Source organism: Canis aureus, chromosome 21, assembly GCF_053574225.1.
Source record: "Canis aureus isolate CA01 chromosome 21, VMU_Caureus_v.1.0, whole genome shotgun sequence".
Classification (NCBI taxonomy): domain Eukaryota; kingdom Metazoa; phylum Chordata; class Mammalia; order Carnivora; family Canidae; genus Canis; species Canis aureus.
The window spans coordinates 22,629,414-22,656,386 of NC_135631.1; the positions used below are offsets into that span (position 1 = coordinate 22,629,414).

At 44.5% G+C, this 26,973-nt stretch overlaps 1 protein-coding gene and 1 long non-coding RNA gene across 3 annotated transcripts in view; one reads left to right on the forward strand and one right to left on the reverse strand.

Moving 5' to 3' along the window:
* The window catches only part of ABTB2 (ankyrin repeat and BTB domain containing 2), a 165,652-nt gene extending 159,678 nt beyond the window's left edge, over window positions 1–5,974 (reverse strand). The window contains exon 1 of one of the 2 annotated variants that reach the window (XM_077863554.1): window positions 4,904–5,974. In XM_077863554.1, the coding sequence (XP_077719680.1) occupies window positions 4,904–5,804 (901 nt within the window). In that variant the 5' untranslated portion in view covers window positions 5,805–5,974. The remainder of the gene's footprint in view (window positions 1–4,903) is intronic. The other variant, XM_077863553.1, reaches the window with a different exon arrangement.
* Window positions 5,975–6,475: 501 nt separating this feature from the next.
* LOC144292760 (uncharacterized) lies at window positions 6,476–8,454 on the forward strand. Its single transcript, XR_013360097.1, has 2 exons — window positions 6,476–7,458; window positions 7,604–8,454. It is a non-coding gene; the product is annotated as an uncharacterized LOC144292760 (long non-coding RNA).
* The last annotated feature ends 18,519 nt before the right edge of the window (window positions 8,455–26,973 follow it).

Genomic DNA, 26,973 nt, shown 5'->3' on the forward strand with positions numbered 1-26,973 from the left:
CCACCCACCGTCCTGCCTGGCAGGGCCGGATTCGGACAACCTGAGGATTATGAGCGGGGTGTCCCTGGCTTGTCTTGGAACTTAGGTGGCACTCGTGGATCCCAGGAGCGTCTCGGCAGTCAACTGCCTCGGTTCCTTCTCAGGTTGGAAGCAGGGGGGTGGAACCTCCTCTGAGCAAGAGTCATCAACCAAGATAGCCCTCTGGGGTAGCTGCGGGCAAGGGGCGGGTCGTGGTGCTGTTCTTAGGGGAACCGGCTGCCTCGGTCTCTCAACTCAGCCCTCCTGTAGACTCATTTGCTGCCCAGCAGACTTTTGCTGTGACTAAGTCACACTTCGGGTACTGCACCCTGAAGGAACCCCCTATTTACCTTTGAAACCCCTCCATTTACATCCATGAATCACAGCTGGCCTCGGGAACTTTGCGAGAAACGAGGGTATCAAAGGCTGAATGATGTGCCTAAGACTTGGAAACCCCCACAACGCTGCCTCTATTCATCAAGAACTTGGAGTTCCCTGCCTCGTTATAAAAGGGGGAAGGTTCTTCCGTGGTGTAATCAGTTATTCGCCTGACAAGTACTATGCACCAGACACCGGGTGAGGCACGAGGGGGGTAACAACGAGCTCACAGTTGGGTGGGAGACACAGACCCAAAAGCAGGAAATGCTACAGAGCAAATGCTCTGGGTGCTGCAGGAACATCGCGGAGAGGCGGGGGTGGGGGGGTGGAGGAGTCAGGTAAAGCCTTCTGGAAAAAGCAGAACAACCCCACCTTGTTCCTCTAACTACTTGGGGCTGGGGTTGCATTTCTCAGGCATGCAAGGGGGTGAAAAAAAATAAGTTTTCATTTCCAAAGCTTGCTTTGTTTCAGTGTTACCAGCTCCCTTGGCTTCAATAAAATAGCCCAAGAGAAGCTGCCCTCCCCCCTCAGACTAACCAGGTGTGGAAACTGATTACATAGCAACCAGCGGCTCAATTAACCCTTGCCCCTTCGTTGATGACGTCAGGGAAACCTCCTGATGGTCTCCTGCTAACTGCGTCCTACAGCTGGGAGAACAGCTCGTCTCCGCTGTAGATGCAGCCCTTTTATTTCTTGGCTGTGAGTGAGACTGTTGGCACTTGCTTCAGATGACAGAAAACTGAATAATTCAGAAAAGCCCTCAGCCACTATGTTTTGCTAGAGTCTTCGATGGCAGTGGTATTGCTACACTGCCTATTGCTTGTGAGTCACCAGAGAGGCCCTCCCTGGCTGGCATTTAGATCAGCTCTAGCCACACTATCCCATTACCTTGTTTGTTTTTCTTTTAAATAACATTTAATATTAAGGGTAAATTCCTATTTGTCACTGGTTTATAAGCTTCATGGGAGGAGGACCCTCCCCCCACTCATCCACAGCACTTTTAGCAGTGATGGGCACAGGGTGAGTGCTCAGTAAATATTTGTTGAATGAACTGCTATCATTTACTATCGGCTAAGGTCTTTAAATCTATGATCTCACCCAATCCTCATGCCAACCTTATGAGGTATGTGCTGTCATTACCACCCATTTTCCAGATGACAATGGCTAAGAAATATGCCCCAGGTCACTCGTCTGAACAGCAGAGGTGAGCTCCAAACCCTCACTGGGACTTTGCACCCCTTACCGCTGTGATCCAGCTACCCTTGCGCACTTCCTGGTTACTGCTTTGAAGTAAGAATATTCTCAGCAGAAGCCTATCACCTCACACACAATCCTGGGAATTGAAGAGGATTTTCTCAAATGCTTTGAACCCTCATGAAAGCTTCTAAGACAAAGACAGCCAAGAAGAAACCCAGGAGTGAGTCTCAGTTATCAAACTTCTACATAGAGATAGGAAAGAGTGGGCAGGGAGGAAGCGGGCAGTGAATGAGAGAAGTTTCTATTTTCTGCCAAGTCCATGCTTATAAATACTATCCTCTTAAAGTGGTTTCTCCAGCTCCCATAAGGAAGCCGCGGAAGTATCATCACTTAATGACACTGCCCTGGGAACACGGACGGACATCAATACCAAATGAGCAAGTGATCTATAGCTCCTGTTGCTCTATGAAGCTGAGATCATGTTGTATAAACACTGCACAACTTTTATCATCCATCTTGGGCTGAGCAAAACCATATTTGCCCAGCACTCTGAGTAATGGCCAGGAATGGATGGATTAGAGCCCTTGAATTCCCGGTTGGAAGACATTAAAAGTTTAAGAGCCCCATATAGCTGAGTCAAATGCATGTGCCCATGCTGTATAATTAGCAGGCGCAACAGCAATAAAGATATAATTGAAAGGGAAGACCAGCAGGACGAGAACACGAACCGGCACCCTCCTCCCGGGTGTAGCCATTTCTCCCTTGGTCTTCAGCTGTGTAAACGGTCACCTGGCCGGCCATGGGGCTTCAGTGTGACAAAGGGCTTGGATCTCCCATTCCTCCCCTGAGCAATTTCTGCTTCCCTCTGAGGTCAGCTTTCAGGCATAAGTAATTCATTGCTCCTCTACTACACATTCATTTTAGCTCATCTAAACAGACTTCATAAATCAGCCCGGTTATTGTTTACTGAGGCCACCCCCAGGATCTCATGTATAAAAAATGAGCATCCGTATTACTAAGTGGAAGCCAATGGTCACCTGGCCTGCAAGAGACTCCCCAGGAGACCAGGGGATGCACAGAGGGCGACTCTTGCTCCCAACATCCAGGGAGCTTTGCTCTCAGTCGCATGGAGTCCTGCTGTCTTGACTACCAAGGCTTGAGAAGGATTGTTTGGAGTGGGGGAGGAAGGTCGGTTATGGGGTCAAAACCTCATCCTGTAAAGAAAATCCCAAGGAGTGATGACCCTAGCCAAGAAATGGCGCTTTGGGATAAGCCCTTCAGTGGAAGACACCTGTGTTCTAGCAATTTCTGGCTACTCTACCTACATTTTCAGGGGACCCTGGAGAGGCAGCTGTTCCTTCTAGCTTCAATTTGCAGTTGGAAAAACTGAGAAGTTCCTCAACCTGCTGGGCACCAGCTGTGCACGAAGGGCATTTTTGGTTCGGTCTGGCACCTACTGTTCCATTTTTGTTCTAGTCTGGTTTACAGGCTTGGGGCGTCAGTCTTTTCTCCTAGCGGGTTGACTTCTTTGAGCTCAGTCTGGGCCTCCCCCTCAGCCCAAAGTACAGGACTCTCCCCCGGGCTAGGACAGTGGGTGGAAACCCCCCTGCCCCCCACTTCTTCTCCTGGAGCTCATGTTCCCGGTGTTGATACCACAAACCCAGGACGCAAAGCACAATTATCAGCTGTGACATCATCAACACAGACTCCGGGCTGACCTCAACTCTGATCTAAGAGGAGGAAAATTAAAAGGCAAACGCTCTTCCACGCCAGGCATCTCCTCTGGTGGTGCCAGAATTAAAACCAAAACCAAGGAAGGGCTAAGCAAAAGCCATGCTGCTACATACAGATTATCTTCAAAATGAGGCCTGAGATGTCAGCTGCTGTCCCTGGAAACTGTGCTGATAAAAACGAAGCTGTTTTCCTCCCCCTCTGATGGCTAAAAGCTTGAACTCTGGAGCCTACCTCGCCTCAAATTCCAGCTTTGTCACTTAATATCTGTGTAATTTTGGGTAAATTGCTTAACTGGCGTGTACCTTGGTTTCCCCAGCAGTATAATGAGAATAAGACTATAGGGTACCTAACTTATTGGGTTGCTGGGATTTCCTGGGTTAACACATGAAATGCTAAGAACAGCAACTGACATACTGTTAAGTGCTCATTTAAAATTTTAGCTACTTGATGTCAAACCACATTTACATTTGACTCCCTTTTCAGTACCCACCTGGCCTCGTCCGCGGACTACTTGCTTGCCACTGAAGGCTGTTCCCAAAATGGCCTTCCAATCAGATTGCAAGGATGCCTCGCCATAGTACCATTCTAAATAATTTATGGTTTGCTGACTTCTGAAATTGGAGTCTGGTAGGCAGTTTGCTGTTAAACGTATGTCACACCCTAACCTTACCAGGGAGAAGGTCAAGTGCTTCCCTTCCACCCTTTGCACTGAAGCCCTGTCCTCCTTCAGAAAAATGCAACTAAGTACTCAGTGTGGTTCCCTTCTCAGAATGCACATCATGCAGTTTCCTATCCCCCACACCTCTTCCCCACTTGCCAGTTTACTGGGTCATCTTTTCTTTCAGGAAAGCCCATAAGATTGTGCATTTAATACAACACATGGGGCTTTAATCAATTGCTCACTTGACTGGTGACAGCTTAAGAAGTTCAGGCCCCTGGGAGTCCGTATGTGGTTCTCTTTCTGGAAAGGGGATTCAGGAGTCACCAGCTTCCACTGGCCTGAGCACAGGCAGTTAAGAACCCACCAGAACTTCTCCGCCTTCCAGGAGAAGGCCTGAAGTGTACATCCTTCAACCCAGCAAAGCCCAAGGCAGCTGCACCTGATCCTGGCTTTCCTGCCCCCTTCTTCCCATCCTACTGCCTGGGTGGACCCTCTGGCTGCTGCTATTGGGCTGGAGAGATCTAGGATCAGAGCCACAGTCCATCTGCTCCGCTGTTGGGGAAAGACCACGCGAGACACGCAGTCCAGCAAGGCAAAGAGCAAGGCAGGAGGGGTTCAGGAATGGCTTGGTCAAGAGCCTCAATCAGGGAAGAGCACCCAGGCAGTGACAACGCCACGAGGAACAGGATGTCAGCTTTATCCTCCAAAAGCCAGTCGCCAGAAGAACTATCTCGGGCCAGAACCATGTCATGGACTCCACCCTGAGAACAAACGTCTTCTCTCTCCCAGGTCCTGGCACACCCCCCAGCGTCGTTCGCCCTAGGAAATGCGCCCGGTGGGGCAGCCCAGGGAGGGGGATGTCCCTCTCCCGTCCGTCCACCGTCCACCGTCCACCGCCGAGGCCCGCACGCTTACCGTTGGCGTTCTTGCCGCAGATGAGATGTTCGTAGGGCTGCAGGACGCCCCAGAGCTCGGCGTCGTTGTTGATGACCATCTCCAGGGCCTCGGCGGACACCTCCCCGGGCCCTCCCCCTCCCCCTCCGCCTCCGCCTCCCCCGTCGGGGCTCTGGCTGGCCAGCACCCGGGCCCGGATCTCCTCCACCAGGTTCTCCATGCAGGCGGTGAGCGAGATGGCCGCGTACTCGTGGATGCGCACGGAGATGCGGGTGTCCACCATCCAACGGAAGAAGCGGCCCACGGAGAAGGTGAGGCCGCAGCGCGCGGACTTGCCGCGGCGCAGCCCGTCGCCCGCGCTCATGCTGTACAGGGACAGCGCCTTGACGGCCGCCAGCGCGCAGCTCTCGGCCAGCGCCCAGCTGTGCACCAGGCGCACGGCGCTCTGCACCTCGAAGCGGGTGCACTTGGCGTGCAGCACGCTCAGGCGCTGCGCCTCGCGGGCCACGCGGATGAGCGCCCTGCGGAGCAGCCCGGCCAGGCGCCGCGCAGCCTCGGCGGAGAAGGGCGGCAGCCGCCGGCCGCCCGCGCCTTTGCGCAGCACCCGGGCCACGTCCCCCTCGGTCCAGGGGAACTCCTCCAGCTCGGGGAGGCGCGGGCAGCGCGAGAAGAGGTCGGCCACCTCGGGGTCCTCGGGCAGCACCGTGTTCACCGTGTCCCAGCTGTTGTGGCGGCTGTTCATGGAGCCGGAGTAGCACCACCAGGCCGCCCCGCGGTGCTGCTGCGCCGAAGAGGTGAGCGCCTGCGAGTTGGACTTGGACGACGACAGGCTGAGGGAGCGGCACGAGTCCCCGGCCCCATACCCGGAGTCCAAGGTCAAGTCCTCCAGCGTCTTCAGGGTGGAGCTGTACGTCCCGGCCATGGGGAGCGCGCCGGCCGCGGCCTCGCCGAGCGAGGGGCGCTCACGACTCCATGCTCCCCTCCCCAGCGGGCAGGAACGGGCTCTAGGCTCTCCGGGGCGCCCTCCTTCCTCTCGGCGGCCACATGGCGCGCCCGCGGGCCGCGGGAAGGTGCGCGAGCCTCGGGGCGGCCGGGGCGGCCGGGGCGGCCGGGGCGGCCGGGGCCCCCGCGCAGCTGTCAGCGCAACGGCCCCCGCCGCGCCCGCTCGGCCCCGCGGCGCGTCCACTGCAGCCTCCCGCCAGCGGAGCGTCCGTCCTCCGCGGGGAAGGGATCCCGAGCGAACAGGGCGGCGGCGGGGGGAGGAGGAGGAGGAGGAGGTGGAGAAGGAGGAGAAGGAGGAGGAGGAGGAGGCGGCGGCGGCGGCGGCGGCGGCGGCGGCGCGCGAGTCCGGGACCAGCCGGCGAGAAAGCGCTCTGCAAACTTCTGCTCGGCGCCGGCCGCCCGCGCCGCTGGGTACCCCGGCCGCCGCCGGCATGCAAATGACCCGGGCCGGCCCACCAATCACCGGCCGCGACGGGCAGACGCTGCACCAATGAGCTCCCCGGGGGGCGGTCACTATGCAGATTTCGCGGGGCTGCGGGTGGAACCCCGCGGCGGAGGAGGCGGGGCTGGAGGCCGCGGGTCGCGGGAGCGGCGGGGATGGAGGGGATGGAGGGGATGGAGGGGATGGAGGGGGCGGGGCCCGCGGGCCTGCGAGCCACCCCGCGCCCCGGGAGGCGGCAGCCGAGACCCGGAGCGGAGGGGTCGGGCCTTAGGCGCGGGAGCTGACGGTTTAAAGAGAAATGGAAAGGAGAGGCCGGTGCGCGCTGCCCCCGCCCGCCGCGCAGCCCCCATCGAGCCCTCCGCAGCCGAGCCCCACCGAGGCTGGCGCGGCGCTGTGGGCCCGGGGGTGGGCGTGGGGAGCACAGCCGACTGGGGCGCGGGTGCACGAGCCAGGCACCCCACCTCTCGCCCGGACTTTCTGGCAGGCCTCTCCCGTTTCCCGAGATGAAACTCCATTTGTGTTTAGGGGGGCGGGGGGAGGAGAGACGCCTTTCTTGCTTCTCGCGAAACGGTCTGGTTTTCCTTACGTTGCCGTCCAGGTTCCTGATGACTGGGAGGGCCCCGGGTCTGTGGTCCCCTCCCTCCGCGCCACGGGAAACTAAGGCCGTTTTCTGGACGTGACTCCGGGGGAGAGGGTCCTCACTTGCATCCGAGGCTCACAAGGGTCGGGGGCCTCCCTGTTACAAGGGTACAGAGCTGCTGGCTGTCAGGGGGCTCCTTGGGGTGCGAGGGTGCGAGTGTCCCAGAGTGTGTGCACGTGAGAAATGGGCCCTGGCACTGGCCGGGCTCGAACCCCCGGCTGCGCCACCTCCTGACGGTGGCGTCCCCAGGGCCGAGCCCTGCGCCCCCTTGGGACTCGGGGTGGAATGGGTGCTGACCTCCGAGCAGCGCCGTTGGAAGTCAGCCTGGGTCCGGGCCTGTGTCCAGGAGCGGTCGGTGGGAGCGGGTGCACGCCCGGTCCTCTCCGTGCCGCGGCCGTCCTGCAGCCAGGAGCACACACGGGCTCCACCGCGCCTGCGCCCCGCGGGGCGACCGCAAAGTCCAGGAGGGGATTGTGCACGCGTCGCCCCCAGGTCAGCCCCCCGCGCTCCTGAATGGCTCCTTTGTGCGGCTCCAACCTCCGGCCGCGAGTTGGGTACGAACTAGAAATGTCTGGTTTGACTCTCTCCTTCGGACATTAATGGCCCCTTTCCCTGTGCAACTCTTTTTTCTCCTTAGCGCTCTGGCTTCTTTTCTCCTTTCTTCGGGTCTGTCTTTATGCAATATCGCCGCCTCATGGTCAGAAGTGGGAACGGGGTCGAGGATGGAAGTGACCCGAAAGACGCAAAGTCCGCAGAGATCAAGTTCACAGAGGACACAGGATGGGACTACCTCCGCTAGAACTGAAGAGGTCAAATGTAGGTATTGAGGTTCAACGTGTCAAAAATTCGAAAAACAAATCCGATGCAATTTAAAACGTAGTCGGGGAAATCTAATTTTAGAGCAAATGTTGCCCTCTAATGGACGTTTGGAGGAAAGAAGTGGCCCACAGGGCGGAGGACTGGCTGGCTGGGTTTCTTCTTTTTGTTGTGCGCACCCTTAAGAAGCAGAGAAAATGTCTCAACTGGATATTTACAACAGGGAAAAGTCATCTGGGAATGAGCTAATGCCATTTATCTTATATTTAAATGACTTGATGACATAAAAGTGTAAAGATAAACATGCATACAGCCCAATTTCAGAGTCTTGTGGATATTAAACTACTCTGCAAAGATTTGTTCCATGAAATTCAGCCATGGAAAATACTACTGGAAAACTATTGAGTTTCATTAATAAATAAATTCCAAGGAGAGGAAAAAGATGGCTGGGAACCTATACGTTAAAAAAAGCACTTAAGGCATATCAACTAGTTAGTCATAATGTGTGGAATTTATTGGGATTTTTTTTTTTAGAATCAATAAACATTTGACATTATGAAACAATTGTAAATGAGGAACATCACCCAGATCTTTGCTATTATGAAATTATTGTGTTTTTTAATGTAATGGTAGTGTGGTATGTTTATTAAATGTTACTGTCTTTTAGATATACATAGTGAAATGTGTGTTGTGATTTTTTTCATTAAAAAAAGGAAGTAAATTATTTTGGGAAGATCTGGTGGAGGGGACTAGAAAGTTATGAAAGATGGCTAAGACTGTAGATCTCTTGTCTTTCATACGTTCACCAAAGTCTTCTATTGCCATCTTGAGGACAGGACATACAAAGTATACCTGGAGTGTGTCTCTGTGTTTTGTGTGATGGAGGTAGAAAGAAATGGAGGAAGAGAGAGAGAGAAAGAGGACAAGATACATTGGGCTATGTTAGAAATTAACCAACTGATTGATTTTCAGTTAATCGTTTAGGAAGTTGGCGGGCAGGGTGAAAAACTTTAGATCAAGAAAGAAAAGACATGGCTTCTTATACATATGTACGTGTGTGTGTGTGTGTGTGTGTGTGTTTAAGGCAATCCGCTGGTAATGTGCTTAATGTTAGGAATGCAAGTTATATTAGAAGAAGAGGAAATATCATCCCAACCCAAATCTGGCCCAAACATCATTTTTGGAGAAAAACAACTGTCACATATCTGGACACGTTAAAAAGAACATGATGAAACCATGGCAAATATTGGGAGAATTCCCAGTGGAGTAATTAAAAATCTGGGATTGCCCATGCAAAAATTACATAAGGGAAGAAGCTTGAAATAAAGTTTAGAAACTTTACACCTTGGCTGATGTCTCATATTTTGTTATACAATTTTTTACAAAATCAAAATCAATCTGGAGATGGGGGCGGGGGGAGGGGGAATAAAATACCCTGGAATATATCTTGAAAGTGAAGATGCTGAAACTATTTAAGTACAGATAGAACTCTTGTACGAGAAAGACAGATTATGTCCATGAGAGTGGCCAAGTTTCAAATTAGTTTGTGGATCATTTTCGGTAAATTCTCTCAGTAATAGTTATTGAATGCCTACTGGGTTACGACTGCGCTAGACATGAGAGGTGCATTAGACAAGGTTCTGGCCATTAAACAAAACAGCAACAACAAAATGAAAACACATGCCCAATATGGAGAGAGAAAGGCACATGAGACTATTTTGCAAAATATGCTTTGCAGAGCTGCTCAAAAACCACTGATCAAGGGCCACCGCCAGTTCTTTGACTCACCACACAGGTTGATACACCTAGAGGAGAAATGGTACAAATATGAAGGGAGAAAATACTCTGTGGAACGCAAGGAGAGCTGAAAAAGATGCCAGTGGTTGCTAGAAAAAGGAACCAATGGTGTGGAAAATGTGAGGTAATCCTTCCATTCCATGCAATCCTTGTTAGCCCATTCCTGACACAGGAATTGTTTCTCTCTCTCTCTCTCTCTCCCTCTCCCTCTCTCTCTCTTTTCTGGACCTCATGACTAAAGAGATATACAGATCATTTGAAACAAAGAGCCCCCAGGATGACCAAGGGAAAAAGAAATACACTTCTGCAAGGCACATTCTGCAGAATGGTGTCATGGGTTTGGTCTGTGAAACAAGGATCAGTAGTTAAGTCTGGAAAATTCTGCATTCTGTTTCTCCCTGTAGTATATTCATGATGGACAGTATTTTATTTAAGGCTCTTTCATGTTTCCTTTAACCCAGTATATATCAGGCTTAACTGGGCAGAGAACTCCTCCTGCCCTGGGGCTACTGCAAAGTAATTGGGACTTTTTGTTTAGCTCCTAGCAGAAAAGACAGTGAGCATGCTTTGAGTCTGCTCAGGCAGTGGAGGTAAAGTAGGAAGAGATCCAGATAAATCCCAGAATAGAGCAAGGTTCCCCATCTAACCCCTGTGTAAAGCTGGAGTTTGGCAATCTGCTAGACAGATGTGATTCCAAGGGTAGACGTAAACCTAGAGCATTGGTCTACGGGGGAAAAGGAGGTGATGTGGGTTCAGGGACTGGCACAAGTCAAAAGGTTCACAAAGGGAACAAGATTGGAGGCTGGTGTCTCTCCAAGGGGGAACTCTGCTTATTAGGCAGTTGGTATCTGCCCCTGGGGATTAAGGGTAAGATTTTTAGGGGATGGTCTGGGGCTCCAAACTACACACATCTGGATGTTCTAGTTATCAATTAACTGGCTAATGCTGGTTATCAATTCACTGCAGTTGTGCTGCTTTCCTGTCCTGATATAGAGACCATCTAGAGTGAAACACGATATTCAACTCTGCGATGTTTGCTAGACATTCATTGATAAGATTCATCTGGCATTCTTTCTACAAATCTGAACTCCCAGCCCCTCTTCTTGATGGTCTTGATTTAGTAAGCCTGGAGTGTGATCCAAGTGAAAGTATTTTCTACAAGCATTCCCAGATGATTTTTACCAAGACCTTTCTTGAAGGTCCTGATTCAGTGAGCCTGGGGTGTGATCCAGGTAAAAGTATTTTCAACAAGTGTTCCCAGAATGCTAAGGCATTTGTCTCTTAAGCCTCAAAAATCCCTGAGGGCTGGTATAAAAATGCTTATTCTTGAGGCATACCTGCCGAGTTTTTCATTCAATAGGCCAGGAGCCTACGACGCTTCATTTTTAGTGGATGGGTGATTGGAATGCGTGGAGTCCAGAAAACTTGCTCTTCAGCGAGTTCAGAGGTTTCCAGCAGGTGGTGCTCTTGTTCATTTTGCTAAACATTTGTCCATTTAAAAATTAAATTCATTACTCAGGAGTTGGATCTTTAAAAAAGTTTTAAATTTCCCACACGGATAGATCTGGGACCAAATAGCTATTCCTGTTTATAAATCCCACTGCATGATTGGGAGATGTCTCTGTCTTCCCTGAAGCAAGGATGCCCATGGTACAGGAGTGATGGTACACAGCTCCCAGCCCAGGCATGGGCCTGCAGGGAATGATCTTTAGAGTTCAGACAACGGTCTCTTCAGCCTTTTCAATGAGGAATTAATTTGAAGACAAGGCTATGGTGGGACTATCTCTTAATTTACCACCAAAGGTTTAAAATTGAACCAGATTTTAGACTTTTTCAAAAGCAGTCCAAAATAATCAACTTGGAATTGAAGACATTAGTGGACATTAGGGATGACCCCTACGTTACAGATGAACACCAGAACACAGGCAGTTTCCTTGACTCAGTTTGGTCAGCAAACCAGAATCAGACATGTGATTAATGACCAAGATTTGTTGACTTCTACTTGAATGACCTTAGTTAGAAATTTTTTGTATTATTGAGGATTCCAAACATAGAAAAAGACAGAATTTGATAATGAACCCTATAACTCAGCTTTCATAATTATCCGTTTGTGGCCAGCCTTGTTTACACTGTCACCTACTTTCCCATCTCCAGTATTTTTTAAAGCAAATCTCAAAGGTCATAACATTGGGTAATGTTCATATAAGTCTGCCTGCCGGGCTGTCTCAGTGCTTTGAAGCAGGCCTAACAGGACCATCCTTTTTTAAATTTCTTTTTAATTTTAAAAATTAGAAATTAATTTAATCAATCAATCAATTAATTAAATTAATTTCTTTTTAATTTTCTTTTTTAATTTTTAATTTTATTTATTTGAGAGAGAGAGAGAGAGCATATGCAGGAAGGGCAGAAGGAGACGGAGAGAGAATCTCAAGCAAACTCCACGCTGAGCACAGAGCCCAATGTGGGGCTCGATCCCACAACCCTGAGGTCATGATATGAGCCAAAAATCAAGAGTGGGCCATCAACCAACTGTGCCACCCAGGAGCCCCATAATAGGACCATTCTTAATTTGAGTCCTGCTAGTTTTGCATTAAGAGAACATGCCCCAGTGTTGCAAAATACTGCCCCCGATGCCAAGAAAACACTTGCAAATGTGGGTGCTACTTTAGATTATGGGGTTTAGAGTACACCTGATGAGGTATTACTTTCCCCTCCTATGTGAAAATAATCATGTTATCAGTATGAACAACCACTATTAATCTGTTTCCTTAATTTCTGGATTGAAGCCAAGACACCCCTCACTTTTACCAAGGGGCTGACTATAAGATGTCAGAGGGAGTCATTCTCTAATAATTATTTTTCCTGTATGGTTTTTGGTTATTAAATCATCACCCTCCCCTAAGTTAGAAAAGAAATGCTTTTTAAAGTTTATACTAGGGACCTAGGAGAGCAACTTTATTTCTAATATTTACATGTCTTTCTATATTTAAAATTTGTATTTGAAAAATATAATGAAGAGAAGTAACAACCATAAACCCACTAAGTAACAAACTGTACAGAATGGGAAGTACAAGTTCCTTGCTTATTTCTTCAGGCTCATGCCCCTTAACAACTGGGCCTTCCAGAATTTCCCCTTGAGCTTGACAGACACATCTTTTTCTACTTACATGCACACACACACACATACATGCACACTTTTTTTCTTTTCACAAGGATGAGTTTGTTATGCATATTTTCTGCAAGACATCATGTAAAAGATACATATTTCCAAGATAGTAATGTATTTTACTGCAGTCTTTTCAGCTAGTCCTTTATTGAAGGGCTTCTCTTCTTCTTTCTTCCTCTTTCCTTCTTCCTTCTTCCCTCCCTCCCCCCTTTCCTTCCTTCCTTCCTTCCTTCCTTCCTTCCTTCCTTCCTTCCTTCCTTCCTTCCTCCCTTCCTTCCTATTTCTGTGTTTCCTCCTCTGCTGTACAAACATGCTGTGATAAACTTTCTTGTACATATACCTTTCTCCCCTTCCGATTATTTCTATATGATATATTCCTAGAGGTGGGATTATGGGTCACTGGGTATGCTCTTAATTAAAAAAAAAATGTATCACCAAATTTCCCCCTTAAATGTTACATCAGTTTACATGCTGCCTTCTCAAATCCTATATATGTTCCAACCTTCAGCAGGATTCCTACTCCTAGCTTCTCGGGGAAACTTTGCCTAGTAGTTTAGCCCATTGTAATTTGTGACTTCTTTACCACTCAGGGCTCTTGGCTGTTTCATACATGACTATTCTTAAAACAAGGTACTTTGTTAGAGATATTTAATGAATGCCCTTTATGCCCTCAGCTCACTTCAAATGTTACATGGTTTCACATCTTGGAATGTGTGATCAGGAAATTAGAAGGAGCTCAGGTATTTAGCAAGAACAAGGACTAAACCCATTGTAGTATTGTCAGTGACTCTAAAAAAGATGGAAACAATGTAAATATCTAACAAGGCTTACCTTTTCCTCCTTCACACCCGGATTTTTTTTTTAAAAATATTTTATTTATTTATTCATAGAGACACAGAGGGAGAGGCAGAGACATAGGCAGAAGGAGAAGCAGACTCCATTCAGGGAGCCCGGTGTGGGACTCGATCCAGGACCCCGGGATCACGCCCTGAGCCAAAGGCAGATGCTCAACTGCTGAGCCACCCAGGTGTCCCTGGATCTGTTATTTCTCAAAAAAGGCCCTGGCTCCTTTTAGTGGGGCCTCCTGGAGTTATCTTCTCTGTGAAGCTTTCCATAACCTCCCCATACCCTACCCCACCCTTCAATCCCTCTTCTGCTGTAATCATCCCTCATCATAGTGTGACGAAACTCTCATTTGTCTGATTTTTTTCCATTTTACTGTAAGGATCTTGCAGGCAGAGATTTTATTCCACTTAACTGTGCACCCAGGTTCCTACCTAGCACAGGCCCAGGGAAAACATTCAGTATTTTTGTTGAATAGATGAATCAATGAAATTTATCATGTAGGCCCAAAACATGATTGAATTGCATATGTCTTTTCTTTCCAACAACATTACCTGTTTTTGGAAGAAACCTGTTTTGTGTTTCTTGTTCTATACCCTTTTCCCTCCAGAACCTAGCACTGTTTAAACCCAGAATAGACACTCAGTAAATATTTGTTTCTTTAAACTCAGTTGACTTACACCGAATTAAGCAGCACTTGTTGCACCTTGCTGGGCTATACACAGTTTGCTCGCAAAGACTGTACAGCAAAGGATTTGTAAATACTTCCTAAGTAATACAATTTAGAACACACCGTCTCTCTTCAAAATGAGAAAGATTATAGATCAGATAGGTTAGCTAGAAAGAAACTAGTCTTGTCACAAGATGTATCATTTATGACAGCCAACAGGAAAAGTCACCCCTAACACTTAGTCCTCAGTTGAAAAAATGACTTAATGAATGAGGTCTCCCGATTGCCTAACCACCTCACTACAAATATTCTATTTTCCAGGGAGCAGAATCAATAGAATCAATGTTCTTTATTCTTGCTTATTGTTAATATGACAATTACATAAAGAGATGACTCAGATTGTGGCTGTCTTCGTGTCCATTCTGGTATCTTAATGACAAGAATAAATGCCATTTTACTCACCCACTCATCCATTAGTCTGAAATTACAACCTGTTTTCTGGAATTCTTCAGGAGTAATTGAGGTAATAATGTCGATGAGGCAACGCCACTTTACTCTCATCTGCTGCTTTTTTTTTTTTTTTTTACTTTATTTTTTAGAGCAGTTTTAGGCTCACACCATAAATAAGGGATAGGTACAGAGATTTCCCATATACTCCTGCCCCCCAAATATACATGGCCTCCCCGTTATCAACACCCTTCACTGAAGGGGTACATTTGTTACAACTCATGAACTTGCACTGACACACTATCATCACCCAGGGTCCATGGTTTTTGTTAGGGTTCACTCTTGGTGTTACCCATCCTATGGGTTTGGACAAATGTATGATGACATGTGTCCACCACTAGAGTATCCTGCAGAATAGTTTCATAGTTTCACTGCCAAAAAAATTCCCTGTGTTCCATTTATTCATCTCCCCCCTCTCCCCACTGCAACCACTGATCTTTCTACTGTCTTCATACTTAAGTCTTTTCCAGAATGTCATATAGTTGGAATGCACTTTTCAAAGTGTTAAGGGGTGGATTAAGACGTTTGTCAGTCCTTCGTCTGGAAACTGGAGACCTAACAGGACCTAGTAGAACTCATGGTATAATCTTGGGGACCACGTCTTTTAGTGCCCTCTAATGTGACTCCTGGGTTGTTTCTAATATGTGACAAACTGGGGCGCAGGGAAACCAGAAGAACTAGGCAAGTTGTGTTGTAATCGTTGTACCATTATGCCCACATTGTACCTGCCTCGGAGGCCCTGGTTCGTTGCTTGTCTTTGAAGGAATCTTCCACCTCCTTGTCCTGCTTTTCATTTTCTTAAATCAAAATATAACCCCCAGAGGGACGCCTGAGTGGCTCAGCGGTTGAGCATCTGCCTTTGATTCAGGCGTGATCCTGGGGTCCTGAGATCGAGTCCCTCATCGGGCTCCCTGCAGGAAGCTTGCTTCTCCCTCTGCCTATGTCTCTGCCCCTCTGTGTCTCTCATTAATAAATTAAAAAATCTTTAAAAGAAAAAAAGAATATAACCCCCAGAGAGCAAACTGCTCTTTACTTGAGCAAAATTAACATGCTGACAGTCAGCTTGGAGTGGAGCAAGGTCGCATACGAGTTTGCAAAGCAGGAAATATACCCAGGGTTTTGGCAAGCCACAGCTAAATGTGGCCCAATCACAATCTTGCCAAGGGTGCACTTAGATAGTCTGAGTTACAAATATTGCCCTTAGAAAAAATAACTGGAAAATAAATGTGGGAAGGTAGTCTATAAATTATCTCAGGCAGCTTGTCATTTGGGCTTCAAGAAGACATTACACTTCAGAATTAATCATCATCTTGTTTTAGAGCAAGGTGATATCCTCCAGCCAGCCAGAGGGGTAAAAATCAATTAAACTTTGGCCTGTGATACACGCACCTCTGATCAAGTTTAATCTACAGCAGCTGGTTCTAAAACCCAAGACCACAAAAAGGAACTGAGCTGAGAGTCTTATACTGTGGCCATTGTCTCTAAATCTGACCACAGGTGAAGTATTTCAAATGTTACCTGGTTTCACTTGTTGGAATTTGTGGTAAGAAATTAGAATAAGCTCAGATATTTATTTTTTTTAAGGTTTTATTTATTTATTCATTAGAGACACAGAGAGAGGCAGAGACACAGGCAGAGGGAGAAGCAGGCAGAAGGAGAAGCAGGCTCCATGCAGGGAACCCAGTGAGGGACTCGATCCCAGGACCCCAAGATCATGCCTTGGGCCGAAGGCAGGCGCTAAGCCGCTGAGCCACCCAGGGATCCCCTAAGCTCAGATATTTAGCAACAACAACAAAATCTATTGCATCATTGTCAATGATTCTAAAACAATAGGAACAAAATAAATACCTAACAATGGCAGATTGCTAAAATAAATGATAGAATATCCACATAGTGGAATAATGTGTAACCATTTAAGATGATGTTGTAGAAATATGTCTTTTATCTTGAAATGTTCATGATATATTAAATGATAAAAGCGGATTATAAAACCTGTATGTTTTGATCCTACCTTTGTTAAAAAAAAAAAAAAAATAGAAAACAGCTTAAGGGATCCCTGGGTGGTGCAGCGGTTTGGCGCCTGCCTTTGGCCCAGGGCGCGATCTTGGAGACCCGGGATCGAATCCTACATCGGGCTCCCGGTGCATGGAGCCTGCTTCTCCCTCTGCCTGTGTCTCTGTGCCTCTCTCTCGCTCTCTGTGACTATCATAAATAAATAAAAAATTAAAAAAAAAAAAGAAAACAGCTTAAAATATGCAGGGCAATGGTGGCTCAAGGTCGATAAAGCAGATAAGGTTACAGCTTTAAAGCTGGTTTGTTGCTTGCCTGCATTTTCTAATCTTTCTGAAGTGAGCATCTATTGCTTTGTTATAGCAAAGCAATACTTTTGAAAATAAATGTATTGGCCTAGCTCTATTAAGTATTATGAAAATAAATGAATGAACCGAAGGTTACTTAAAAAAATATTTATTCATGAGAGATACAGAAGGCAGAGACATAGGCAGAGGGAGAAGCACGCTCCATTCAGGGAGCCCGATGTGGGACTCAATCCCAGGACCCCGGGATCACACCCTGAGCCAAAGGCAGACGTTGAACTGTTGAGCCACCCAGGCTTCCCCCGAAGGTTACTTAATGTCCAATTGTCCTCACAGAGCAATCTGTGCTCTCATGACTTGTGAGTAAAATGTTTTAATGGTATATTTCACATTGCATTGTGATTTTATCTGTTTACATATCTACCTCCCCTTTGGCCCAAGCTTCTCCAGGGCTAGGATTATTATTATTCATCTTTACATCCCTAGTACATAGGTCAGGAATGTAGAGGGTGATGAGTAAATATTGAATAATTGAGTATATAGCACACCGAAGAATGCTGAAAGATTTCAATTTTAGTTTCAATGCATGCTGTTCACAATCACACCATCTGTCTTCCACTAACCCAAGAATGCAGTCAATGTATTTATGTTAAACTTTGATTTGAAACAAAGCAGTGAGGGGCACCTGGGTGGCTCAGTCAGTTAAGCGTCTGCCTTTGGCTCAGGTTGTGATCCCGGAGCCCAGGATTGAGCCCTGAGTTGGGCTCCTTGCTCAGTGGAGAGTGTGCTTCTCCCTTTGCCCCTCACCCTGCTCATGCTCTCTCTTGCTCTCTCAAATAAATAAATAAAATCTTTAAAATAAAAATGAAAAAAGCAGTGGTTCTCCAACCTAGATGATGATCAGAAACATCTGGGAACTCTACTGTCCAACAACCAAATCAGAATCTGACATAAAGAATCTCCAGCTGTAAATATGGCAAAAATCCAACCAACCCCAGGAGGTCCTCAAGACATAGTTAAGAAAAAGGTCAGGGGCCACAGGCTGAAGACAAATAATTTAGAGAAATCACATGTTTGGGTTGTGGGTTCTACCTCAAAGACACCATCAAGTTTGGGATCTCAGTATTACAGGAAAACTGCAAAGAAAGCAAATGTTAACAGTGGTTTCAAGAAGGATAAAGCATGCATACTTTATGCATATTTACTGGAGATTAAGTGAAGCCTATTCCTCAAAAGCCATAAAAATAAGCATAACTTTTGACCTAGTAATTTCACTTCTGAGGATTTATCCTAAGGAAATTATTGTGGATGTGCCTAAGAAATTCACTCTAAGGATCTTGATCACAGTTCCATTTACAATACCAAAAACAAATAAAAGAACTGTGAAAATTAGTTATGGGAAATCTCTCTAAAATAAAGTTGGGAGGTTAAGGCAGGGGAGCTCTCATGTCTTCTCACTCACTAGTCAATTGCAGACCCAACAGGAAGAGATAGACTTGACCTTACTCGGATTTAACCTTGCACGTGGATGCTACTCAACTCCAGCTGGAGGAAGACATGCTTTTTGTTTCTCCCCAGTAACAGCTCAGCCAATGAGCACCACCACACTTCAAGCTCCCAGCTTTACTCCAGTGGACTTTTTGGTTTGTTTTTTAAAGATTATTTGAGAAAGAGAGAGAGAGAGAAAGAGAGAGGAGGGGCAGAGGGGGAGAGGGAGAGAGAATCTTCAAGCAGACTTGCTGCTGAGTACAGAAACCCCCTCCCCAACATGGGGCTAGATCACAGGACCCTGAGATCCTGACCTCAGTGGAAATTAAGAGTCAGGGGCTTAACCGATTGAGCTACCCAGGCACCCTACTCCAGTGGACTTTTAGTTCATAACAGCCTTTCCAAATTTTCCCTTTTCTCCTTAAAACAAAACAAAACAAAATAAAAAAAAACAGTGCCTCTCCTTTGTTCCCCCGACTCGCCTATGGTTTTACTGCAGCTTATTTGTTCCAGGTTGCAATTCTCTTTTATTCCCAAATAAGCCCATCTTTCATCTTTTGCTGGTAAAATAACTGGCACTATTTCTAAGGTTACCAGAACAAAAGAACTAAACCCAAATAAACAATGCCCAACCCCAGAGAACTGATAAGCCATCTAAGCCATGGAATAGCCATCTAACAGATTACTTTGTGACAACTAAAAAGATACTGTAGAAATATATTTCTAGATATGAAAAGATGCTCCAAATAGAGTGTTAAAATTTTTTAAAGGATAAAATACAGGGCAGTATGCAAAGCAGACCTAATTTTTATAAGCGAAAAAATATATATGGATCAAATGCAACAAGTGGTTGCATCTGGAGGAGGGAGATTGTGGATTGTTAGAAGTTTCTTTGTCTGAGTTCTTTACAGTAAACCTCTGTTGCTTTTATAATAGGTTAAAGTCTTTGTTTTCTTTTTCTTCTCCTATTAAAGCCTAAAAATCAGTAAGGTCAGAGGAGAAAAGCTTCAATTTTGGAAACCAGCTCTTAGCACCTACTCTATCCTGTGCTTGCTATCAAGCTAGTTATATTCATTAACTATTTAGTCCTCATTACAACCCTGTGAATAAACCATAGACTGGAGCCAGGATTTGGACTCTGGGAGGCCAGCCCTAGAGTCTGCATTTCTAGCAAGCACCTTACTATGAGGGGCCAATTCTAGGTCTGGGTCTCCCTGTCATCCCATCTCCATGATGCCCCTTTGTCATGTCTCGTTGATTCTAAGCAGATTATAGGGCAGCACATACTGGAGAGAATCCTGCCCTGCAGGAGTTGGTTTTGAGAGAAGTGCAGTGGGTGAAGTTGATCTCTCAGCACCTTCTGGCCTCCCTGCCTCTCTGGATAAACTTAGTGCCTTCACGTGATTATTGATACTAAAGATCTACTCTAAATGTTTGGAGATTTCCCGATTTCTACTAGGTTAAAGACTCTAGTTATCCTATTGTTTTAACAGTTGGCTTTATACTCAGCAACTGCCAGCCAATCTTCAGAAACGAATCAATGCTAACATGATAAAGCATGAGTGTGTTGATGATACGTCACACTTCCAGGCAATGTGGATACATATAGAGGCCTTCTAGAAATTATTCCTCAAGCCAAAGCATTCATCATTCTCACGGTAGATGTTTTGGGCCTTGCAGGTGAAATATTTTATGCATTCATAGCTGAGCTGGCTGAGCAATGGCTGTTTCCAGCTCTCTTGCCAAGGTCCCTAACAAGGCTGCAAAAAGCTAAATCCTCCTGTCCTCAGTCTCCTTGCAGCTAGGGGTAGCCAGGTGGCACGGGTCTAGCCAACGAGATGTAGGTTGTTGAGGGTTTGGGGAGAAAACTTCTACTTTTCTGATGTTTCAGAACCGCCTGCTGCTCCACAGCAGGTGCCTTCAACTTCATTTTAGTCATTGGTGACCCACAGGAAAAGGTCAGAAGAATCTTGGAGATGCCAGCCCAGAAATTATTGAACTACTGAGCCAACACCAGCAGCTGCCTGTGTCCAGATCTTTTTTTTTTTTTATGTGTGAAAAATAGTCTCTGTGAAACCAGTGTTAGTCAGTCGCCTTTCACTGTCAGCCAAAGCATTCCTGACTGATACACACATCTTTAAAAACAAACCACAGTTCAAGTTCATGGGGCTAGTTTTATCCAGAACATTGACATGCAGTTCCAACACATAAGAAGGCAAACAAAACCAGAGGTCCACACCATTGTGGTGTTTGTTCACAGCATTCCTGAGAGTGTTATATGTGTCTTTATTTGATTTCTGGTTACTTTAAAAAGATATTGAGAGTTAAAAAAAATAGAGGCTATTATCTGAGATTCATCACAGGTATAACAAAATGCAATATATTACATGAAAAATTCTGTTGTTTTTAATGATTCAACAAAAATATTTGATAATGTTCACTTATTCAGACTTTTGGTTACCGTTTTCCTATTTTGACAAGTCCATCAGGTTCTTAGCAATGTATGTTGCATGTAGGAGCTCACCGTCAGGTCTGTTTTCTTTTTTATCTTCCATTTTATCTTTTCTTCTTTTTCTTCACTCCCTTCCTCCCTCCCTTCCTCCCTTCCTTCCTCTCTCTATTTTTTCTTCTTCCTTTTTTTGTAAACCACAATCCTATATGGAAAAAAAGAATAACATGTCTAGGTAAGAGGTAGTGAATAATAATGAAGCAAGCACTGGGGTTGAGATCCATGTGCTAGATATCTTCTGTTTCTCCCCCAGATCCATTGTCTACCTGCTGCTGACCCTGGAGGCTGACCAGTGTGGAGCATGAGCAACTTTGCTGACTCTCTCTTAGATCTGGTTGATGGGAAGCTTTGGCTGGAGATCCAAGGAAGGAAAGAGACTGGGGAGTAATTAGTGGCTCCTAATGTGAGGTCATTTCAGGCTGGCTGTGTCCTTCCGCTCCTCTTGACATGTTTGAATCTACTTAATTTTCTGTCTGTTTTTGATTTCAGGAACCAAGCCTTCCCCTTGTTCCTGCAGGCCTAGACATGGTATGGCATGGCTTGGCTGCCGCTAGGCCCAGGTTGTTTCTCCTACACCTGTACACTTGTAATTATTGTCTTTTAAATGAATACTCCTCAAATTACCCTATTTGGAGTAAGCCTGCTGTTTCCCATTAGAGCCTTGACTGATCCCAAAAAGATACCACGTTGTCCAATATAGTAGCTACTGGCTTCATGTAGCTATTTAAATCTTCATTTTAATTAAAGAATTGAAATAAAATTAAAATGCAGCATTCAGCTCCTTGGTCACACCAGCCACATTTCAGGTGCTGAATAGCAACATATGACTCAAAGTTACCGTTGGCCAGATCAGATGCAGAAAATTTCCACCATCCCAGAAAATTGTACTGGACAGCCCTGATAGAATTTTGACCATCTTCAGACCTCCCTTTCTCCATCAGGCTTCTTCTTCTTTTTTTTTTTTTTCCATCAGGCTTCTTCTTGATTGTATTGTAATCATATCCTTGCTTTTCTTTATCATTTTACCACTTCTGTAAGCATTCTAAACAAGATGTTTTACGTTTTGCCTATTTTGACCTTTAAAAATGTAATTTTACAGCATTTCTGTTGTCTTGCTTCTAGATTGTTTTGAACATCCACTCATATTTAACTATTGTTCAACATCATTTCTATATAGTACTCCATTATGTGAATATATACACTTAAGGAAAAGTCCATTCTACTGTTGCTGCATGTTTGGGTTGTTTCCAGCTTCTGGTGATGACAAACCATATATATGTTTCTTTGTGGATGTTTGTGCACATAGGCACATTCCTGGAGTAGAAATGAATTGCTGTGTCATAGAGTGTACATCTCTTCCCCTTTAATAAATCATGCCAATCTGTTTTCCAGAGCAACAGAGCCAATTTATACTCCCATCGGTTGTATGTAAAAATACCTAGTGCTTCACACTCTCACATTTCAGATGTTTACATGACAGCAATCCTGATGTGTGCTGTGGTATCTCCCTGTGATTTTTAAATTGCACGCACCTGCTTATCAATGAGGTCAGTACCTTTTAGGTCCAATTTCATTTTTCCCACATATATAGTCAAGTATCTCAGCATCATTAAAAAAAATACTGTCCTTTCCTCATGCCCTGTGCCACTTATGTCTAAATCAAAGTCCATATATGTAGAGGCCTTTTTTTAGGATGTGCTTTTCTTATCTGTTGGTTTCTTCTATTACTGTATCAGTTCTATACAATTTTAATTACTGTAGCTTTGATATCAACATTTCTTGGTACCTGTTGGAGCAAATCCTCTGACATTTTGATTCTTATTTAAGATTGTCTTGGATATTTTGGTCCTTGGCATTACCATACACATATGTTTTAAGGTCAGCTTGTCAAGTTCTAAAACAAAACAATACAAAACAAAACCCCCAAATTCTGTTGAGTGTTTTGGCCAATGAATATTATTTATTTTCCCATTTAATCAGGTCTTCTTTAATATACAGTACCACTTTTAAAAATTTTATTTTCTATTTGTTTTTGGTACAGAAATACTGTTTATTTTTCTTTATTGACTTTATATCCTAACAACTTTGCTAAAATCTCTCACTGCTCTAATAATGTAAAGTAGATTCTTTTGGATTTTTTATGTCATTATTATACAATCTGTAAATGGATTTTTTCTATCTTCTTTTCTAATTGATGTGTTTTTTATTTCTTTTTCTTGCTTTATTGTACTCTCTAGGGCCTGTAGTATACCCAACAAAATTAAGTAGAGGTTATGAATAGAACTGACTTTGTCTTATTTCCAATCTCCAAAGGGAAGATTTCAAAGATTCACTCAATTGATTATAGGCTGCGTTTTGGGTTTTGTTTTTTGTTTTTTGTTTTTTGTTTTCAGATTAAGATTAAGGAAAGTTCAGGCAGCCCGGGTGGCTCAGCAGTTTAGCGTCGCCTTCAGCCCAGGGCCTGGTCCTGGAGACCTGGGATCGAGTCCCACGTCGGGCTCCTGGCATGGAGCCTGCTTCTCCTTCTGCCTGTGTCTCTGCCTCTCTCTCCATCTCTCTGTGTCTCTCATGAATAAATAAATAAAATATTTTTTTAAAAAAGATTAAGGAAAGTTCCTTCTATTTTTGGTTTGTTAAGAGTTCTTTTTTTTTTTAATCATCAATGGATACTGAATTTTATCAAATCCCCTTTTTATATTCATTGAGATGATCATATGCTTTCTCTTCTCTAATTACTTATATACCAGTCTCAGAAAATTAGCTGGAGAGTTTCTAGGTCTATTTTTCTAGTACAGATATCTTACAACATGCATATGTGGTTATATCAGTTTAGGCTCTTTTGATTGCAAAAATAACAGAAGCCAAAAAGGGAATTTACTGTCTCATTTAATAAAAACTTTGGCACAGTTGAATTTAGGCATCAAATTAAGTCATCAGGACTCTTTCTCTTCACTGTGCTCTGCTTTTCTCTTTGTTGGCTTTCCTCCATTCTCCCTCCCCCATCTGGGGCAAAAGACTGCCAAAAGCCATGGGCACCTTCTTCAAGCTTCAAGTTCAACAGAATAAGGTTAAGCTTCTTTCAGCTTTCCCAGCAAAATTGTCATTGTAACCCATTGGCTGCAACTGGGTCATGTTCTCATTCCTAAAGCCATTACAATGCCAGTCTCATATAATGACCTGATCCATTAGGCTTTAGTCATGAAGCTGAGGGTTGCATCAACTCATCCTTAAGGATATGGATTGGGAGAGGGACACGGTGTAGGTGACTTCTGAGAAAAAAATTGGTGTATGGTTATCAGAAATAGAATAAAAAGATGTCTTTTACACTAACCTAGATCTTTACTACTATCAGTATGCCTGTTACATCTACTACAATCCTAAATTGCTGATTAGATTTTGGGCAGGAGGGAGTTTATATTTAATTTGGATTATTAAGTGTTCAGGCAATGTGCTAGTGCTTTGGATGAATTGCTTCTATAATTTGCACAACCTTAAGAAGGAAGTACAAATACTACCCACATTTATAAAATAAGCCCCAAGTGACACAGCTGAATGGACAGAACTGGGATTGAAACTCAAATCTATTTATCCCCATGGTCTGGGCTTTTTACATTACCTAAAACTGCTTCTCTAATCATCTAACTCTAAAATACAAGGACACAAAAATTAGTAAATATAATTTTCTAAATTTATTCCCCTTTATCTCATTCCAACAGAATTTTGAAATATTATCACTGAATAATGTTTTATAATATAAAATACCCCAGAGGAACATACAAATGGAAGGATATACAATTTATCACAAAGGATGTGCTTCAACAAGAAAGCTAAAGAAAACAAGAATTAGTACCAGCTTGCCCTGTTGCCCAGCCTTACATCAGTGGCATGGGGCCATTTCTGAATTTAGATTCCCTATGAATCAGCCACCTAATCCCAGAGCTTCACATTAAGGAAGTATTATCTGGTTGGCAACAATGGCATAACGAGGGTAAAAGGTCCCCAGGGCCATGTGAAATGTTCCTGCTCTCACTTTCTCCATGCTATTGCCTGAAGGGTGAGATTTTGCAGCATCTAATGCCCTGTGGTCCTCCATGCGTTGAATCCCTATATATCTCACTGTGACCTACCTTCTCTATTCCCTGGTTGTTAGTGTCTGCAGCAATACTTCCCTCTGATAATCATTATAATTGGAGAATGAAACTCTACTGTGATCCATTTATCAGTGTACTGTGTTTTTTTTTTTATAAAGAAAGTCATATATATTTTAAAAAGCTGTTTTCTAACTAAACTGGACTACATATTGTTCTGCTGTATTTCCTATCCGACTCAGTGTTTCTTTTATTCTCTATACCTAGAATGATGGGAAACTGGGTTAACTTAAGTTTGCTAGGACAAACTTTGGAAGGACATAGTTTTTGGGGTTTTGTTTTTACTCATTTTACTGATGTACCACAAGTGTCAAGAACTGTTGTTCCTGGCCCATAGTAGGTACTCAAAAAAATTTTAGCTTCAATTAGTGTGCTGTGTGTATTAGTTGATTCGTATTCTGGAATGAGGTCCTTACCTCATCACAAAACAGTAACAAATAGTTCAGAAATTGGCACATGTCCTTGGCCCTCGCTTTGAGTAGCCCTGATCTTGTCCAGTGTTTCCCTATGTGTGGCCTTGAGAAAAATACAAGCTGCCTAGCATGGGGTCTTTGAATTGGCATTTTTAACGAGTAACCTGGTCAATTTTTATGATATGTATTAGCATTTGAGATTCCCTGGTCAAGTCCAATATCTTATTTGATAAAAGAAGGGAAGTAACTTATCCAAAGTTATACATTTTAGGGTGTGTTAGCACTTTTTCCTTCTCCCTCTCTTCCTAATAGTCTCCGGGTTTTTGTTTGAGCATCTAACCCCATTCACAGACAGCCTGTGTGCTTTTGAGGAAGGTGAACAACATCCCTCTCAACTTCAAGGTTGTACTCTGAATGGCCTATTTAATCCTTCAAGACACAGTAACTGCTTTGGAAGTAGACACATGATCCAAACTGGTCCAATCAAGGTGAATGTTAGAATTCTCACGTAGCATGGTGACATGTCAGCACTGTCTCTTTCAGAATAGCCTGGGATGGTCTTCAAGCCTGGAACAGTTCCAGCCATTTTGCACCATAAGGAAGCTAGGTACAAGATAAAACTGATGGGGGGGGGGGGCAGATAGGACAGACAAGCAGTGATGATATCACTGAGCTGCTGAATCAATCCAATTGGGAAATAGGCCCTACTTATGGGCCTTTCTGTTGGTTATGTGATCATTTGCCTTTATTACTTAAGCCAGTTAATGTGGATTTTCTGTTATTTACAACTGAGTATATCCTAAACAATTTATTAAGATGTTCAAAACAGAGGACTTAAGAACTTCAGCTCTTTGTGCTTTAGTTTTATAATTAGTAAATTAATGGATTGGAATATATCAGTGGTTTTTAAATATATTTTTAGCCATCAATCCCATTTTTTCAAGCACAGATTTACATGGAATATACAAATACATAAAATACATTTCAAAAAATCAACAAATGGACTCCTTATTTAATAATTCTCATTACTGATGGCAGATACTTCATTATGGAAACTTTTATTTTGCTTGGAGCACAATTTAAAGTCCACTAGTATAACAATAAAATATATGTAACGTATTATATATAATAAAATACATGATATATAAATATATATAATAGCTGACATTTATTGCTTTTACTTTGTGCAAAGATTGTGCTGAATGTTTTCTTAATGCATGGTTTTATTTTAAATTCAACACAAATCCATGAAATAGGAACTTGTATTTAATAAGGAAGAATAATAATACCTACCTTGTGGGACTGTTGGGAAATTAAAACAAGATCCTAGACTGC